This window comes from Gobius niger (genome assembly GCF_951799975.1).
Source record: "Gobius niger genome assembly, chromosome: 21".
Classification (NCBI taxonomy): Eukaryota; Metazoa; Chordata; class Actinopteri; order Gobiiformes; family Gobiidae; genus Gobius; species Gobius niger.
Window position 1 is genome coordinate 18,287,973 of NC_136872.1, and position 17,502 is coordinate 18,305,474.

A 17,502-nucleotide genomic window follows, 5' to 3' on the forward strand; every position below is an offset into this window, starting at 1 on the left:
GCTCCTGTACCTGCAGGTTTTGTGGTTCGATCCGCTCTACTATTGCATTGCACACTGACTGTCACTGTGTCCTTGGGCCAAACACTTGAGGATACTCTGAGCTCTGTGTTTGACTCGTTCTTCTGCATCGCCTGAGTTAAACCATTGCCAGATCTTGAGCCAGGTTTGGTCAAGTGGAGTAAATTGCTTTTGCGTGAGCTTAAAGGAACAGGCCACACTGAGATATGCTCTTACCTGAGCTTAGACGAGTTGATGCGTACCTGTCTGGTCTTTACGCGTGTGCTCAGTCACACAACAAGACCGGGGGTGATTTTAGCATTAAGCCTCTCCTCCTCTCCTTTACGGGGGTGAATTTAGAAGCAACCAAGCTCTTTCACAATTCCCCTGTTTGCAGTAAAGATATTATTACTGCATGAATGTCGAAGTGCTCCTAAGGTGTTATTACGCCTTAATATAGTTCCCCTTTTAATCCCCCCCCCCTTTTAAATGTTTCATTTTGTGTGACTATACTTGGATCTTGTAACTACTCATGTAACCATATTTAAGTATGGGAAACGTGGAAGGGCTTGGTCGCTTCTAACTTCACCCCTGTTTGGCCCCATAGAGGAGAGGAGGAGAGGCTAAATGCTAACAACATCTTTGCTCTTTTTGCGTGACTGAGCGCACGCATAAAGACCAGACAGTTATGCATCAACTCGTCTAAGCTCAGGGAAGAACATATCTCAGTATGGAAAAACAGTGGCCTGTTGTTGTCGTGAGGATCAAAGGGGTCATGTAGGCACGGATTGGCTGCCATGTTTCTGCCATTCCGCCCTAAGGCAGCTGTGGGTGCTTGAAGCGCATTAAGGGAGGCACGTACAGTTAATAAGTAGTAGGTTAATGTACTTTGAGAAGCATCTAAAAAGTGTTGTTCATTTTTAAAGTAAGTACATGTTTTGTCTTTTACTTTCCTCCCTATAATTAAAACATGCCAGACTTTATGTTGTCTAATAATAATCGCGATGATGATGCATACTCGGGGGTGGTAAGCTATAGCCATAGCTGCCCTGGGGCAAACTTTGTTGCTTGATTTTAGGTTATTACTTTAGATTTAGATATGTATTTTATTATATCAGGGTTTATACAGGTAAGAGTCAGCCATGTTAATGCTTTTTCATGCCATTTTGATGCCCAAATACTAAATTTATTTTATTATTAAGAACCCTGTGCACATTTCATTTCATTGAAACATCAAACAGAAGAAAGAGGGAATTTGTAATCAGACACAATGGGAAACTTTTCAGCAACAAAAAAAAGACAATTCCATCCAATACTGCTCTATTTGTTCAAGACCATTATGTATTTTCTACAAACTTATGCAGTAAAAACAGCAAAATAGTCAAGCACATTTCATTATTTTCTCATTATTTGATTTAATGCCAGTTGGAATCAAATGTTATGCTTTTTAATTACTTTTTAAGGGGAGAGACTACAGGCAAAACTAATTTTTGGTCTCTGAACATATAAGCTTTCACCCGGAAACAGAAAATATGCCTAATCTTCACAAAAACATGTTTAAATATTGCGCTGATTCAATGTTCCCCCATAGACTTATATGGGACAATGCAATTTCAAGGGCCTTTTTCTCAAAACACATTTTTCTGTCATTGTGGCGACACTATGTCCACGTCAGTCGGACCTAAACACTTCACATTTTCCAGCCTTGGACTGAACAATATATGGAAGATTTTTTCAGAGGGATTTTTTAATATCTAACTCCTAGCCCCATTTATTGAGTTTTGAATGTCAAAAAATAAGGCGAAAATTACATTTTTACAAATTCTTCCACTAAAAAACAGCTTATTTTAAAACTAAACAAGAAATCCAAAATCCCCTCTGAAAAAGTCTTGGTAGCTCATTTACCAATAAAATGTAGCTCTATCCATTATTCAGATCTCGTCGCCGAAAAGATGGGAAATTTGGGGCATTTTTAGGCATAAAACACCTTGTTCTTATATGAAAAGATAAAATGACAGAAAACTTGCAGTGTATTTTTATCTCACATTTATGCCAGTGATCTACAGCAACAGTTTCAAATTGATATCTGTAAATTGAAATTTTTTCCCTATTCACCTGCAGTGTCTCGCCTTAATGAATAATAAATGTAATGACTCTTAATGCCCTCCTGTAATTCAAACAATTTCCTTCTTTGGATTCTGATATCTTTTTTTGGTGATTGTTTTTTGCAGACCATGGCGTCCACGGGCCCCACGCTCCCAGAGAAGCAGCTCCAGTGCCCCCTGTGCTCCCTGATCTTCACCGACCCGGTCACCACGCCGTGCGGACACAACTTCTGCCAGACCTGCCTCCAAACAGCCTGGGCCGAGTGCGACGACGCCAGCCGGTGCCCCACCTGCGCCAGGACCTTCTCCCCTCTCCCCGAAATCAGCATCAACGTGGCGTTCAAAGAGCTGGCCGACTCGTTCAGAAGCGTGATCGTGTGCGAGACGGCCGCCCCGCTCAGCGCCGTCCTCCCCGGGGAAGTGACCTGCGACGTCTGCTCCGCCGGGTCGCTCCAGGTCAAAGCCCAGAAGTCCTGCCTGGTTTGCCTGACGTCCTACTGCCCCATGCACCTGGAGCCGCACCGGAAAGTGTCCTCGCTGAGAGTGCACAAGCTGATCGACCCGGTGGGAGACCTGCAGGAGAGGCTGTGTGAGAAGCACGGCCGTCTGCTGGAGATGTTCTGCAGAGACGAGCAGAAGTGCGTTTGTCAGTTCTGCGTCGAGACGGAGCATAAGAACCACAAGACTGTGAGCGTAGAGGAGGAGAGCAGGCACAGGAAGGTGAGCACAAGGAGATCATCTGGGACCAGGACGCTGAACTAAACTACCAGATTTGACCAGAGCAGACAAAATATTTACTCAAGTTAGAGCAATGTTACTTTAAAGATATTCTAGTCTAGTGAACCAAATATAAAGTAAAAAAAAAAAAAAGGCATTGTTATGATTCATTTTGCAGTAACAGTAACTCAGTGTGGATTACATCACTTATTAACCTCATAACACCCACCTGAATACAGCACATTTTCTCAAGTTCGGCTTTACCCAAATCTGAAAGCTTCCTGAAAAAGAGTGTGGAAATAGCAACAAAAATGAAATGAAAACAAGGATCAAAATGCAACAAAAGAGCAACACGAATATGAGAAAAAAGTGATGAAAGAGTGACAAAAAAGCGATGAAAAACTAACGAAAAAGTGACGAAAAAATGATGAAAAAATGACGAAAAAGCGACAAAAAAGAAGTGACAAAAATGAAAAATATGTCACAAAAAGTTTTGTAGGTCTTAGCTTTCAAATGAGGCGTAACACTGGTCTATATCGGCTGTCAACTAGATTTGGGTAAAGATGAACTGGAGAAAATACACTGGGTTAAGGCAGGGGTTAAGAGGTTAAATAAGCAAGTTGTGCCAATGTTTTACACGGCTGAGTGCAATAAACAGATTTAGTTGGGGACCCTTGACGTAGGTAAATCACACCGAGCCACATCTGCCATTTATGGAAAGGGATTTTGAGGTTCGATTATTATTCCTCATCATGTCCACTATCGGTGATAAAGACTCTATAGTTTACTTTTTTTTTACTCTAATCTGTGTTTTCCTCCTTTAGTCTGTTGGAAAACACTGTGCATCTAAATACAAAACATTGTTATCAATTTTACGAACTTGCAGGAGAGTTTGTCTGGCATTCCTGTGACAGTGACCCTGAAAAGTGACCCTGCAAGTTATAAACGTTTTGTAGTGCTACAAATATGTTAGGGAAGTTATAAAAGAGTTTGGACGACAACTAACCTTTTAACTTAGTGGCTTCCTCTTTTATTGTTTGTATGATAATCACGAAAAGGGCCTTTAAAGTCATTTATTCTCACAATGGAAATCTTACAGGAATAGACTGTTTCTACTATTTAGCCTCTGCTGAAAAACAACTGACTGAATCTACATGTTTTGTCTCTTGTAGGATCAAATAGTGAACACTGAGGCCGCATTCAAAAACATGATTGAGGACAGGCTAAAGAAGGAAGTGGAGATCTCGAACTGTCTACAGCTTGGTAAGGTGCGTCTGTAAGTCCACATCTGTATGTTGACCTTTGACTCATGTTTGCGTAAAGATACATACAGTTGTTTCTTTGTCCATCGTAGGAAAGTGCGGAGACGGAGTTGAAAGTCGGCAACAATCTGTTTTCATCCCTCACGGACTCCATTCAAGGAAGACAACGTGAAGTGAACGACGAGGTGCTGAAGGAGCAGGAAGCGGCGGAGATCAGAGCTGCTAAACTGATCCAGGATCTGAGGGAGGAGGTCCAGCAGCTGGAGTCCAGGAACAAGGAGCTCGAGGAGTTAAAAAGCACTGAAGACCATCTGCACCTTCTACAGGTAAATGAGGCTTTGACAAAAAAAAATGGTTGCTAGGGCTTTCATAGGTTCATATTTGTGCTCTTTATCACAGAGGTTGCCGTCGGTTACCAGTCCTCCTGCCTCCAAAGACTGGTCTGAGATCAGTCTCCACTCAGAGCTGTGTGTGGGGACAATGAGATCTGCTCTGTCTAAACTACAGGACACTTTGGACAAACAGATGGACACTCTCAAGAACAAAGGCAACACTCTTTCATATTGCGGTCGCTGTAATGAACCAAAGCTAGTGTTAAATGTGTGCTTCTCTTATCTTCTTTTACAGAAATGAAAATGCTGAAAAAATATGCAGGTATGTTCTAAACTTTAACCTCTTAACCAAGTGCATTTTCTCCAGTTCAGCTTTACCCGAATCTGAAAGCTCCTGTGACAAAAAAGTGATGAAAAAGTGACAAAAATTATGAAAAAGTGACAAAAAAGTGAAGAAAAGTGATAAAAAAGTGAAGAAAAAATGACAAAAAAAATGACAAAAATGTGACGAAAAAGTGACAAAAAACTGAAGAAAAATGACAAAAAAGTGACGAAAAAGTGGAGAAAAAGTGAAGAAAAAGTGAAGAAAAAGTGATGAAAAAGTAGCAAAAAAGTGAAGAAAAAGTGATGAAAAAGTGATGAAAAAAGTTACGAAGAAGTGACAAAAAAGTGGAGAAAAAGTGAAGAAAAAGTGATGAAAAAGTGATAAAAAAAGATTATGTCTGATGTTTCCTGTTGAAGACATCGTGTCACTTGATTAATGTACGATAATTGATTTTCTGTCCGTCTTTCTTTCAGTGGACGTGGTTTTAGACCCGGACACGGCGCACCCGAACATCGTGCTCTCCCCGGACGGGAAGCAGGCGGGACGGGGCGAGCTGCTGCACGTCGTCCCCGACAACCCCCAGAGGTTCGACCCCGTCATCTGTGTCCTGGCCAAGAGGGGCTTCATATCGGGACGCTTCTACTTCCAGGTCAGAGGTCACTGCATCAAAGTATTGTGTTTCAGCATTAAAATTAGTTTAGTTTAGTAGTTTCGACCCGCTCGCGTTTCTTTGAGTAAGCCATGAATCTTCCCCAGAGGCTGTTCTTAGCATCGACTGTAAAATCCAGAATGGACTGAGGACAGCTGAAGCTCGTTCATGCTAGCAATTTGGCTGGGTTTTCGGAGCCAGATCCTGTAGTTAGAACAGGGCAAAAATACAATTTGAAATACTAAAAGGCTAAACCCAAATCTTAAAGCTTCTCGACTGTAGCTTGCAGCCGACAGAGTTCGGGAAGTTCCACAGTTACCATGGAGATCCGCCATCTTTGCAGCTGTTAGCATACACCTCCATTGACTAACATTAGCTAAAAACAGTACAAAAAGTGGAGAAAAAAAGCCGTTTAACAACTGAATTACTGTTGGTAAATACGTCTAACACACTGTGGTGTCCAAGTGTTGTAATGTGAACAATAACTCCAGTATTTGAACTTTTAAAATCGGCATTAGTTTACAATTGCTGCTAATCCCATAATGCTTAGCGATATGACATCACATTCCCGAACTCTATAGGCCAGTGCAACACCGCATTTGAAAGCTAAGACCGACAAAGCTGATGGTAATTTAAATTTCGCCACGTTTTTGTCCCATTCTTGAAGCTTTATTGTCATATTTTCGTCATATTTTAGTTGCATTTTCTGTGCTTTTTGACGGATTTTTGTCGTGTTCTCATCACTTTTTCAGCACCATTTTGTCACTCTTCAGTTGTGATTTTTTGGTGCTTTTATAGTGTGTTATTGTTGCTTTTCGTGCACGTTTCTGTCGCTGATTTTCCACTTTACTCTGCGTTTTCATCCTTATTTTTGCCGCTATTTTGAGAACTTACATTAACCAAGTGACACGATGTCTTCAGAAAGAAAACATTAGGTTTAAAGCATGAATACGATTTTTAAAGCCACACACGAAGGTAACATGAGGGAATCTTTTGATATTCATTTGCAAATTTAACACTTTTTCGTCACTTTTTTGTCACTTTTTTGTCACTTTTTTGTCACTTTTTTGTCACTTTTTGTCACTTTTTCATGACTTTTTCATCATTTTTTCATGACTTTTTCATCATTTTTTCATGACTTTTTCATCATTTTTTCATGACTTTTCATCATTTTTTTGTCACTTTTTCTCACTTTTTCATGACTTTTTCATCATTTTTTCGTCCCTTTTTTGTCACTTTTTCGTCACATTTTTGTCACTTTTTTGTCACTTTTTGTCACTTTTTCATGACTTTTTCATCATTTTTTCGTCACTTTTTTGTCACTTTTTCCGTCACTTTTTTGTCACTTTATGATCACTTTTTCATCATATCAGTGTGTTATTGTTGCTTTTCTCACACGTTTCTGTCACTGATTTTCCACTTTACTCTGAGTTTTCATCCTTATGTTTGCCGCTATTTTGAGGGCTTTTTTCAAGAAGTTTTTAGATTTGGGTAAAGCCACACTGGGGAGAATGTGCTCGGTTCAGGTGGGGGTTTAGGAGGTTGAGACAAACATGTGGAGGCCAGAATGAAACGCCTGTGTTCAATAATGACTAAAGAAGGGCAAGAAGGTTTAAAGGGAAGTCCATAGAAGCCAGGAGCTTCCAGAGCCAGCAAAACAGCTGCACAGTGAAGGGGAGAAAGAGGAAGGGGCTAGAGAGGGACTTATACGGAGATCTAAATCAGGAAGTGAAACTACTGGATGTTTGTTTCAGCTGTTTTGCACCAACCTTACGTTTTCTAACCCTTCTCAGGTCGCCGTTGGCTCGAAGACGTACTGGGACCTCGGCGTGGTGCTGGAGTCCGTGAACAGGAAGGGCATGATCACGTCGAAGCCGGAGAACGGGTTCTGGACGGTGCGCCTGAGGGGAGGAGACGAGTACCGCGCCCTGGACTCGCCCTCCGTCCTGCTCCAGCCCCGGGACAGACCGCGCGTGGTCGGGGTGTTCACGGATTACGACGGGGGAACGGTGTCCTTCTACGACGCCGAGACCAAAGCGCACATCTACAGCTTCACGGGCTGCGCGTTCACACAGAGGGTCTTTCCGTTCTTCAGCCCCGGGGTCTGTGACGAGGGGAAGAACGTAGCTCCTTTGATTGTCATGCCTGTTAACGCCGAGACATGAGAGATAGATATGTTTATGGAAGCTGCATTTTGTAAGACACTGCCTGACCATTATAAAAAAGTCGCTGCATAGCTTTAACTAACTGTTCTGACCTGGGGTTTCTCCAGTTGGTCAGGTCTAGGTTCAGCAACACTATGAGATCAGCTGAACATCCTGAGTGACCAGGTTATTCCAGCAATGGTTTTCCTCTTCCCTGATGGCATATTCCAAGATGACAATGCCAGGATTCAACAGGTTCATATTGTGAAAGAGTGGTTCAGGGAGAATGAAGCGTATTAAACCTCGTAAACCCCGCCTGAACATAATTTTCTCCAGTTCATCTCCAGTTTTACCCAAATTCCTATATAGTGACAAAAACAAGAAGAAAGCGAGGATGAAAACTCAACAAAAAAGCTTCAAGAAGTGAAAAAGCCACTAAAGAGCAACGGGTTTGTGAAGGCTCTATCGTAGAATCATCAACTAGACTGGGTTGATGATTTAAAGCAGTGCTAAGTAACTTGTTCACCTTAATAAGTCCTTTCCGTAGTCCCTCTGGGGGTAATACAAGTGTTAATGGGATGATTGGGGGGTCTTTCATCGCTTCTGGTGTCTCTGGCCAGAAAACCACAATTGTAGCTTTCCCTGCTCCGACCCGGAGGCGCAATACACACTAATAGAAACACGAAGAAGAAGCTAACAGGCTAACGGGCAAAGCTAACTGTGGGCTAGCGCCACTTAAACAATATTTACAGCCAGGTTTGAGTGAAAAAAAATATCTCCATTGTGTAATTGGATGTACAACATCCCTCTCTCACTTTGTCTTTTCTGTCAGTGTAGTATTTACTCTCACGGACAATGAACGAGTAAAAAAACGTAGCATGCTACGACAGCTGCAGTGGCGCTTGTGGCCTCTAGGGGCATTAGTTACTTAGTTCTGCTTTAACCTTAACACTAAACAAAATTGAGGCAAAATTTTGATTGAAAAACATGGAAAAAGTGACAGCAACAAGGCAAGGGAAAAGATCAGTTTAGATCAGTTTTGTGGGTCTTAGCTTTCAAATGATATAACAATGACAGTGATAATGATGAATACACTGGCCTATATGTAAGCTCCAGACAAGAAGCTTTTAGATATAGAGAGAATGTACTTGTTTAAGGCAGGGGTTAAGAGGTTGACACATGGGCCACCACAGAGTCCAGATTTTAACCCATTGAGAACCTTTGGGATGTGCTGGAGGAGGCTTTGCACAGTGCTCACATTCCCTCATCATCAGTACAAGATCTTGAAAACGAATGCAACACTGCTGTAATCAAAGCTAAACATCAGAGCGTGTGGCTTTTTTTTGTGGCGACTTTTCTTTTTGGTCAGGCAGTGTGTAATAAAACTTAAAAACTTAAAAGTAATACAATTTCCACTTCATTCTGTAACGAAACATGATCGTCTTTACTGCTGTAATGTTGATGTGTGAATGTGAACGTGTTTCTGTCCATTTGTGGTGCTAATTTCCTTCAGATTAAATGGAGTTTTGAATAAAAGCCGATCACACGCTCGACTGAGAAACTTTGTACTTTCTGCACACTATGTTTTTGCATTCGTCTGGACGGAGCTCAGTTTACATGTGTTTTACATGTCTGAGGAAAGTGGATTTAAGAAGCTAATGCAACTTAATACTCTCTGACAGTGACTTGTTTCATAAATACTCAACAAACCTACATATGTTTTAAGATAATGTTTTCTCCAGTTTGGCTTTACCCAAATCTAAAAGCTTCTGGACTGGAGAGCAACAGTGTAATGCCTCATTTGAAAGCTAAGACCTACCAGACTAATCCTAACTTTTTAGTCTCATTTTGTCTCATTTTGCTTTGTCATTGCTTTTTTTTGTTGCATTTTCATCATTGTTTTCTTTGCTATTTTGTTGCTTTTTGTGTGTGAATCTTTTAGATTTGGGTAAAGCCAAACTGGAGCTCGGTTAAGGCGGGGATTAAGAGGTTAATTAAGAAGTTAGTGAATGGACAACTGAAATGAATGTAAGGAAAAGTTCAGGAAACTTAGAATAAAAATCCTATGGAGCCCCTAAAGTTCCCTAAAGGAAAAAATGCTTTTATTTTTTTTTTGGCCACAGGACTGAATGAAGTTTTTATGTTTATTTTTATTTTTTTCATTCATTTGGCTGAATGAAGAAAAGGGGGAGCTTGTTTGAATGACAAAAATCAATAGATTCCAAAACATAAGTCTCGGTCTCCACTGATTCTGAAATTATACGCAACAGTCTACATCATAAAATATATACAATAGGTGCACAAACTTGTGACCGACTTTCCCCATGATGGTCCCCTATGGCAGGGGTAGGCAAGTTTGTGTCATGGAGGGCCGATTTTCTTCATTGCCAAAACACAGAGGGCCGAAACTCACAATTGTACCTCAAAGTAAAGTACCTTTTTTCTACAAATATAAGTTTTGCACATATTATATGATTTAATAGGGTGTTTTGCTGGGAAATGTGAAAATATTGACGGTATTTTCCACATTGTAGAGTCCTTTTCACGTATTTAGTGAATAAATGTTCTCTTGGGGGCCAAAGGTTTTATGCTGGAGGGCCGAATTTGGCCCCCGGGCCTGACGTTGCCTACCCCTGCCCTATGGCCTGTGGGAGGGCCCAACAAATGGGAAGTCTCTATCACGTTCGGCTCCAGAGACATCAGCCCGATATTGAAAATACCTTAATATCGGTGCCGATGTATCGGTCGGGCCATGGATGAAAGTAAAACATAGTAAGTTCTGCCTTCATTGGGCAAAGTGCACTGCAATGCCAGTGCTCTTTTTATTTTTCATTCAGCCATGGGGCCAACAAAAAAAGTATTATTTTTTTTAGCATACAAGCATTTCTTTTGTCCTTTGGGGAACTTTAGGGGCTCCGTAGAATACACTGTACATCGACTGGGCAAAGTTCACAACTAAAACATACCCACACTATCTTTAAAAGGTGCTGAAACGTTTGTGTGTGCATTTTCTACACACTTGTTGGTAGAGCTCATTCCTCCTTACGATAACTCTCGTCAGATGCCAGGCAGGTGCATCTGTAATATGATCAATGCAAAAAGAGAGTAGTTGTTTTCAATATGAGCGTAGCTATGGCATTTGAATATCCACCCCAGCCCTTCATAAGAGAACGGAGGACAGAACCGTCCCATTTCAGATCCGCGGCCTCTGTCTTCAGGTCAGTCGTACTTTACAGACTTGTGTTTACTTTATAATGAAAAGCTTTTTCCCTCCTGCAGGCATGGAAGGTGCAGCAGTGGGGACTTTGCTGCTGTCAGGTAAGTTACAGCCTAATAAAGCCTACGTTTTGTTTTGACTAAGTCTGACGGTTTGGGAAATGCATCTGCAGGTTTGTTGAGCCTGTCTCACGGCACTCCTAAGAAAACCTTACATTTCGTCGGCAACAAGATGGACTGGCCCAGCGCTCGAGACCACTGCGTCGCAAACTTCGTGGACCTCGCCACGATCACGGACGGCACAGACCTGGCCGTGCTGAGCGGTTTGGTGGAGACCGAGGACCAGTTCGTCTTCGTGGGTTTGAGGAAAGACTGGCGGTGGAGCGTTTTAGACACAGAGGACCAGAGAGAGGCCGACATCAAGTTTAACAGGTTTGAAGACGGAGAGCCCACAGAGCAGAGCACATGTGGGATCATCAGACCTTCAGGAGAGTGGGCCACGCTTGGATGTCCCAATGATCTGCCTTTTATCTGCTATGATGGTAAAGTGCTGGATTGTCCTAATTTGGATTTGCTTTCATGCTTTTGTCCAGTTTAATTCTGTAGATTAGACTTAAGAATGAATCTCAGAGACCCTTTTTGAATCAGTCTTCTTTTGTTTTCACAGTGAACCTTCCCGACAGATTTGTGAAGGGACAAGGAACTTTGAAATACCCGAAAGCTAGAGATTACTGCAGGGAGCACCACACCGACTTGGCCAGGATTCGAAACGAGGCGGAGAACCAGCGCGTGGTCTCCCTCTGCGGCGGGAAACAGGCCTGGATTGGACTGAGGAAGACCTGGGTCTGGTCTGACGGGACGTTTGCGGGCTTCTTGCCGTGGGGCTCAAATAAAGGCAAGAGTCACTGTGCTGCTCTCCACGTCACCGGGGAACCTCTCGGGATCGTGGACTGGGGCTGCAACAAGACGTTGCCCTTCTTCTGCTACAGCTGTAAGCAAAAACAAAAGTATAATTTAGAGATGCTGCAGAGTTTACAAGCAGGGTGGTTTCCAAAGAGAATGTCTGATCTCGGAAGTTAAAGGAACAAGTCACCGTTTTTAGACACTGAGAAATGTTCATACCTGAGCTTAGACGAGTTGATGTGTACCTGTCTGGCCCCTCCCAGCCTTTTCCTATGGACCCAAACGGGGTGAAGTTAGAAGCGACCCAAGCTCTTCCACGTTTTCTCTTGTTTAATTTCCTGTAACTATACTTGGATCGTGTAACTACTCACATAACTGTATTTAAATAGGGGAAACGTGGAAGAGCTTTGTTGCTTCTAACTTCACCCCCGTTTGGCCCCATAACGGAGAGGAGGAGAGGCTAACCACTAACAACATCTTTGGTCTTTTTGCGTGACTGAGCACACGCACAAAGACCAGACAGGTACACATCAACTCATCTAAGCTCAGGGAAGAACATGTCTCAGTATGGAAAAACGGTGGCCTGTTCCTTTAAAGGGTTGTTCCTGGTTTGTTCCAGGATAATGACTGTGTGGGAATTCCAGGTTCTGTTGTTGTGTCTTTGGGCAAGACTCTGTCATTCGTATTGTCTCCCATGTCTTAGTACGCTGATGTGTAAAAAAGCATGGACTCAGAGGATTAAATATATATATATTGCAATTTGGCGCCCATTCCAGCAGATGGCGCCTATGCACAGGATCGGGCCTCTGTTGGTAGGTGGCGAATATGGCTCGTATATAGGGCAGAAATAAGCCTCGTGCGTTCACTAACATGCACTGTTCAGATCATAATCAAATAATAAATGTTCTTCTGTTTAGCTGCGACAAAAGAGCGACAAAAACTTGACAAAAAAGTGATGAAAATGTGGCAAAAAATTGACAAAAACCCAACAAAAAAAGTGATGGAAAAAAAATCCAAAAAGTGACAACAACACGGCAACAATGCGAGGGAAAAAAAATCATTTCGATGAGTTTTTTGTTGGTCTTAGCTTTCAAATGAGGTGCTACGCTGGCCTACAGGCTGAAGCTTTTAGATTTGGGTAAAGCTGAACTGGAGAAAATGCACCAGGTTAAGGCGGGGGTTAAGAGTCATAAGTCAAACTACAATAACAACATCTTCTGTATAATGTGCTTTATATTACAAGCAGAGTTAAATCTAGGGCTCATTTTAAACACATTTTCAGATGTAGAATGTCACAATGTCACACTCTCAGACTAGAGCATTTATAGAGCATGGGCTTATAACAAGGTGCATTATTATTATTCTAAAATAGCTGTTTGTGCATTGCCTTTATCCACTCTGTAATAGTCAAATCAGACCAGTGGAGATACGACACTACTCTCTCACTGTCACATCCCACATTATGGTTTTATTTAAATGATTGGGAAAAGAAAAGCACTTTGTTTTGAACATGTACTAAAAGACGTTTTGTTCACCCAGTTGCTCAAAAGCAGTACGCTGTGAGGATTAAACTGTCGGCTGCGGAGAGTGCCGTGGATCTGGGTGATGCTGTCGCGGATTCTGTGACTAAACTGGTAAGAATTTATATGTTTTTGTTCATCGTACATTTTTGTTTAGATATTTCTTTTTCAGATAATGAGTCCATTATTACAAGTCATGACTTTAAAGGCTTTTTTTCTGTTCTGCTCTTTTGCAGCTGCGGAGCAAACTCCTCGAACAAGGCTTTTCCCAAGACGTACGTTTGACCTGGAGCAAACGTCCCCAAAAGGTTGAACCTGCGGCCAAACCGGAGGAGCTGCACTGTCCTGCGGAAATTAATCCACAGGACAATTAATAGAGATTTTCCATTTTATTGAAAGCTTTTAACACATGTATTACAAGTCCACAGTGTAGATATGTGTCGTTTGCTTGGCTTTGTTTTGTAATAAAAGAGAAAATTTACAATATTCAAATGAAAGAAACCAAAGTCGATCATTTAGACGAGGTCTTTTGCATGAAAGCATTGGATGGACATTATCATATGATTTGTTTCGATATCAGACAGCACATACGTAGAAGGCTCGTTTGGGGAAATACTATTTATTTGTACAAAGACACACTATTTTTTCAACTAAAAGCAAATGGGTTTTGTAGTTTTAAGTATATGTTTGAGGATAGTACTGGTAAAAAAAATAAAATTGAGTTAGTCACAGTGTTGCACCGCAAAAATAAAGGGAATCTAATTGTGTTATATACAAGGAAAATAATGAATAAAAAGAAATAAGTGCTTTATTTGTCATTGTACGTTCAGGTGTTGGGTTAGTCCTGAATTGTTGCGACTGAGTGCCGCCATTTTAGGCCAACCCTGTACCGGAGTATTACCTTCAGCGCTTCAGTCTCCTCTGATCCTCTGAAACGGTGCAGCGCCTCCTGGTTTGTCCCTGTTTCAGAGCGTGGTGTCCTGCACTGGTCAGCTCCACCTCCTCCTTCCTCCTGAGCAGCTCCCTCCGCACCCTCCACAACGGTCTTTCTCCACCTTGTCATTTGTCCCTGTTTTGGGCTGCAGGTTGAGGGGCTCTTGGTGCCTCTTCAGTGTTTCAGAAGAAGAAATGTGTAGGTTTCTTAAGCTCATAGCTGTTTTAAAAGAAGAAGAACTTTATTTATGTAGCGCCTTCACAGACATGGTCACAAAGCGCTAAACATGGGAGAATTGTACATCCACTGGAGGAAACCTACACAGACACAGGGAGAACATGCAAACTCCACACAGAAAGGCCCCGTCCTTGGTGGGAGTCGAACCCAGTCCTTCTAGCTGTGAAGCACAAGCACTAACCACTGTGCTACCATGATGCCCAAGCTCTTTAAAAAAAAAACCTGGGTCCTTCAGGGCTAGTACAGAATATCTGGAGTAAAGAATTCACTGAACTTCTACAAAAACACAGCAAAGATGTACAAAAGTATCCACTACAAACTACAAATGCTACGCTGTACCAAGAGTGAGGGAGGTTGCTGCTTCTTTACACAAATAAGAAAAACATTTTGTCAAGTGTTTTTGTCATGAGTTGTTTCACATATATAAAATCATTGATGGACATCTTAGGTGTAATTTATTTATATGTGTTCAAAGCTTAATCGAGCTACTACTGTACATAAATGACACACAAGAAATACAACATTAAACATAATTGATTTCCTTGAAAAGACTTAAAGGGAGCTGATTCCGTCCTGTTTGCATACATCTGGACCGAGCATATTTTACATGTTCTTTTACATGTCTATGGAAAGCAGATACTTTTAAGGACATTAAAGATGCTAAAGCGAGTTCAACCTATTTGTATATTTCAATAAACCTAACCTACACATAAGAATGAGTAATACATTGTACTTATTTGCATATGGCATTAGCAATAGTGCAATTAAATTTAAAAGTACCTTACCTAGTCCAGTCACAGTAACATGACGAGTTAAAGCAGGAAAGGCCTTGATGAACAAAATCCAAAGTCAGGAAAGGTGCTGGTTTCAGATTAATTTAAATGTGCTATTCTTAACCCTTTAATAGTTTGGTTTGGCACACTTTATTGAATCATGTGTTGTTTCTAACTCTGCCTATCTCTACCATTCTCTACCAAGTGTGTATTACTCAAACTATTCAGTTTAGATAAGGGTTGGACTAGTTTGGACTGGTTTATGCTGATTTGGACAGGTTTAGATCAAGTTCAGACTGGTTTAGATCAAGTTTAGACTTGTTTATGCTGGTTCGGACTGGTTTAGATCAAGTTTGGACTGGTTTATTCTGGTTCGGACTGGTTTAGATCAAGTTTGGACTGGTTTATTCTGGTTTGGACTGGTTTAGATCAAGTTTGGATGGTTTAGATCAAGTTTAGACTTGTTTATGTTGGTTTGGACTAGTTTAGATCAAGTTTGGACTGGTTTAGATCAAGTTTAGACTTGTTTATGCTGGTTCGGACTGGTTTAGATCAAGTTTGGACTTGTTTATGCTGGTTCGGACTAGTTTAGATCAAGTTTGGACTGGTTTAGATCAAGTTTGGACTGATATAGCCTGGTTTGGACTAGTTTAAATCAAGTTTGGACTGGTTTATTCTGGTTTGGACTGGTTTAGATCAAGTTTGGATGGTTTAGATCAAGTTTAGACTTGTTTATGTTGGTTTGGACTAGTTTAGATCAAGTTTGGATGGTTTAGATCAAGTTTAGACTTGTTTATGTTGGTTTGGACTAGTTTAGATCAAGTTTGGACGGTTTAGATCAAGTTTAGTCTGGTTTATGCTGGTTTGGACTGTTTGTGCTGGTTTGGACTGGTTTAGATCAAGTTTGGACTGGTTTATGCTGGTTTGGACTGTTTGTGCTGGTTTGGACTGGTTTAGATCAAGTTTGGACTGGTTTATGCTGGTTTGGACTGTTTGTGCTGGTTTGGACTGTTTGTGCTGGTTTGGACTGGTATAGATTATGTTTAGACTGGTTTAGATCAAGTTTAGACTGGTTTGGACTGGTTTAGATCAGGTTTATATTGGTTTATGCTTCTTTTGACAACTTTTAGACTGGTTTAGACCAGGTATAGATTGGTTTATACTGGTTTAGACCAGTTTTAGATTAATTTAGATCAGGCTTGGACCGGTTAAAGAAAAAAAAAAAAAGTTGCTTGCCTCCCAAATGTTTTTTTTTTTCTTTGTAACATTGTGGGGGTAACATTAAAGGGTTGATCAAATCTGCCGTTTGTCAGGTTAGATTAATGATGTTGCATGAGGGCAACTCATTTAGCTCCGAGATCGTCCTGGATTTATGATCAATGCAAAAGCAGCATTTGTTTCCCATATGAGAGGATGTATTTGAATAATGACACAAGCCCTTTATAAAAGAACAGGAGGACGGGACCTTCACATCTGTCTGCAGACTTTGTTATTGGGTAAGTCGTACTTTACAGTCGTCTTCAGCTCGTTTTCAGATAAATGTATGTTTTTCTTTTGTTTGTATACAGATATGGAGAGGGCCGGAGCGGGGATTCTACTGCTGTCTGGTAAATCATAGAGAGAACCTATTGAAATGTAGACTGCATATCTTAAATGGGGCGACCAGATTTTCCAACTTAAAGCTGCATTATGCAACTTTTATGTGAAAATAAGAGTTGATATTTGTTCATGTTTGCCCTTGTGGTGACCCCGGTTTGTCCTTTTTTTTGTCAGGTTGCGTTTCTTTTCTTTTTTGTTGCCTTTTCGTAATTTCTTTGCACATTTTTTACAGTTTTTTTTTCATCATTGTTTTGTTGTTGTTGCTTTTTGGTCATTTTTTGGTCATATTTTTGTGATTTTTTTTTAAATGCTTTTTTGTGTTTTTTTGTCACATTTTTAAGATTTTTTTCAAGGCTTTTTTTGTACTTTTTTGTCACATTTTTGTTGCTTTTTTGTGACTTTTTTGACGCTTTTTTGTCTTTTTTTTTGCTTTTTAGTAATTTTTGGTCACATTTGTGTGATTTTTTAAAATTCTTTTTTGACTTTTTAATGTTTTTTTTTGTGTGATTTTTGTGGTAAAACTGTTGACCCCTTAAACTAATGACATGCAACAATCCGCAATGAGGAGATTTTGTGTAAAACTGGGACAAATCAATGGTTTTGGAGAAATCTATTGGGGCGTGGGACAAAGGACTCAAACCTGGGACTGTCCCGGGTAAACTGGGACATCTGGTCACCCTATATCTTAACCTATAGTGCTTTAATCTTCGAACCCCCGCCTGAACTGAGTGCATTTTCTGCCATTCAGTGTTTCCCAAATCTAAAAGCTTCAAATAGCGTCAAAAAAGC

The 17,502-nt window shown here is 40.9% G+C and overlaps 1 protein-coding gene across 1 annotated transcript; it reads left to right on the forward strand.

Moving 5' to 3' along the window:
* Positions 1-2,170: 2,170 nt before the first annotated feature.
* On the forward strand, positions 2,171-7,552 carry LOC306980632 (E3 ubiquitin-protein ligase TRIM39-like; the record flags this gene model as incomplete). Its single annotated transcript, XM_079580058.1, has 7 exons — positions 2,171-2,822; positions 3,992-4,087; positions 4,174-4,407; positions 4,481-4,628; positions 4,709-4,735; positions 5,212-5,387; positions 7,181-7,552. The coding sequence occupies exons 1-7, from the start codon at positions 2,232-2,234 to the stop codon at positions 7,550-7,552; spliced, it is 1,644 nt and encodes a 547-aa protein (XP_079436184.1). The 5' UTR covers positions 2,171-2,231.
* Positions 7,553-17,502: the final 9,950 nt, after the last annotated feature.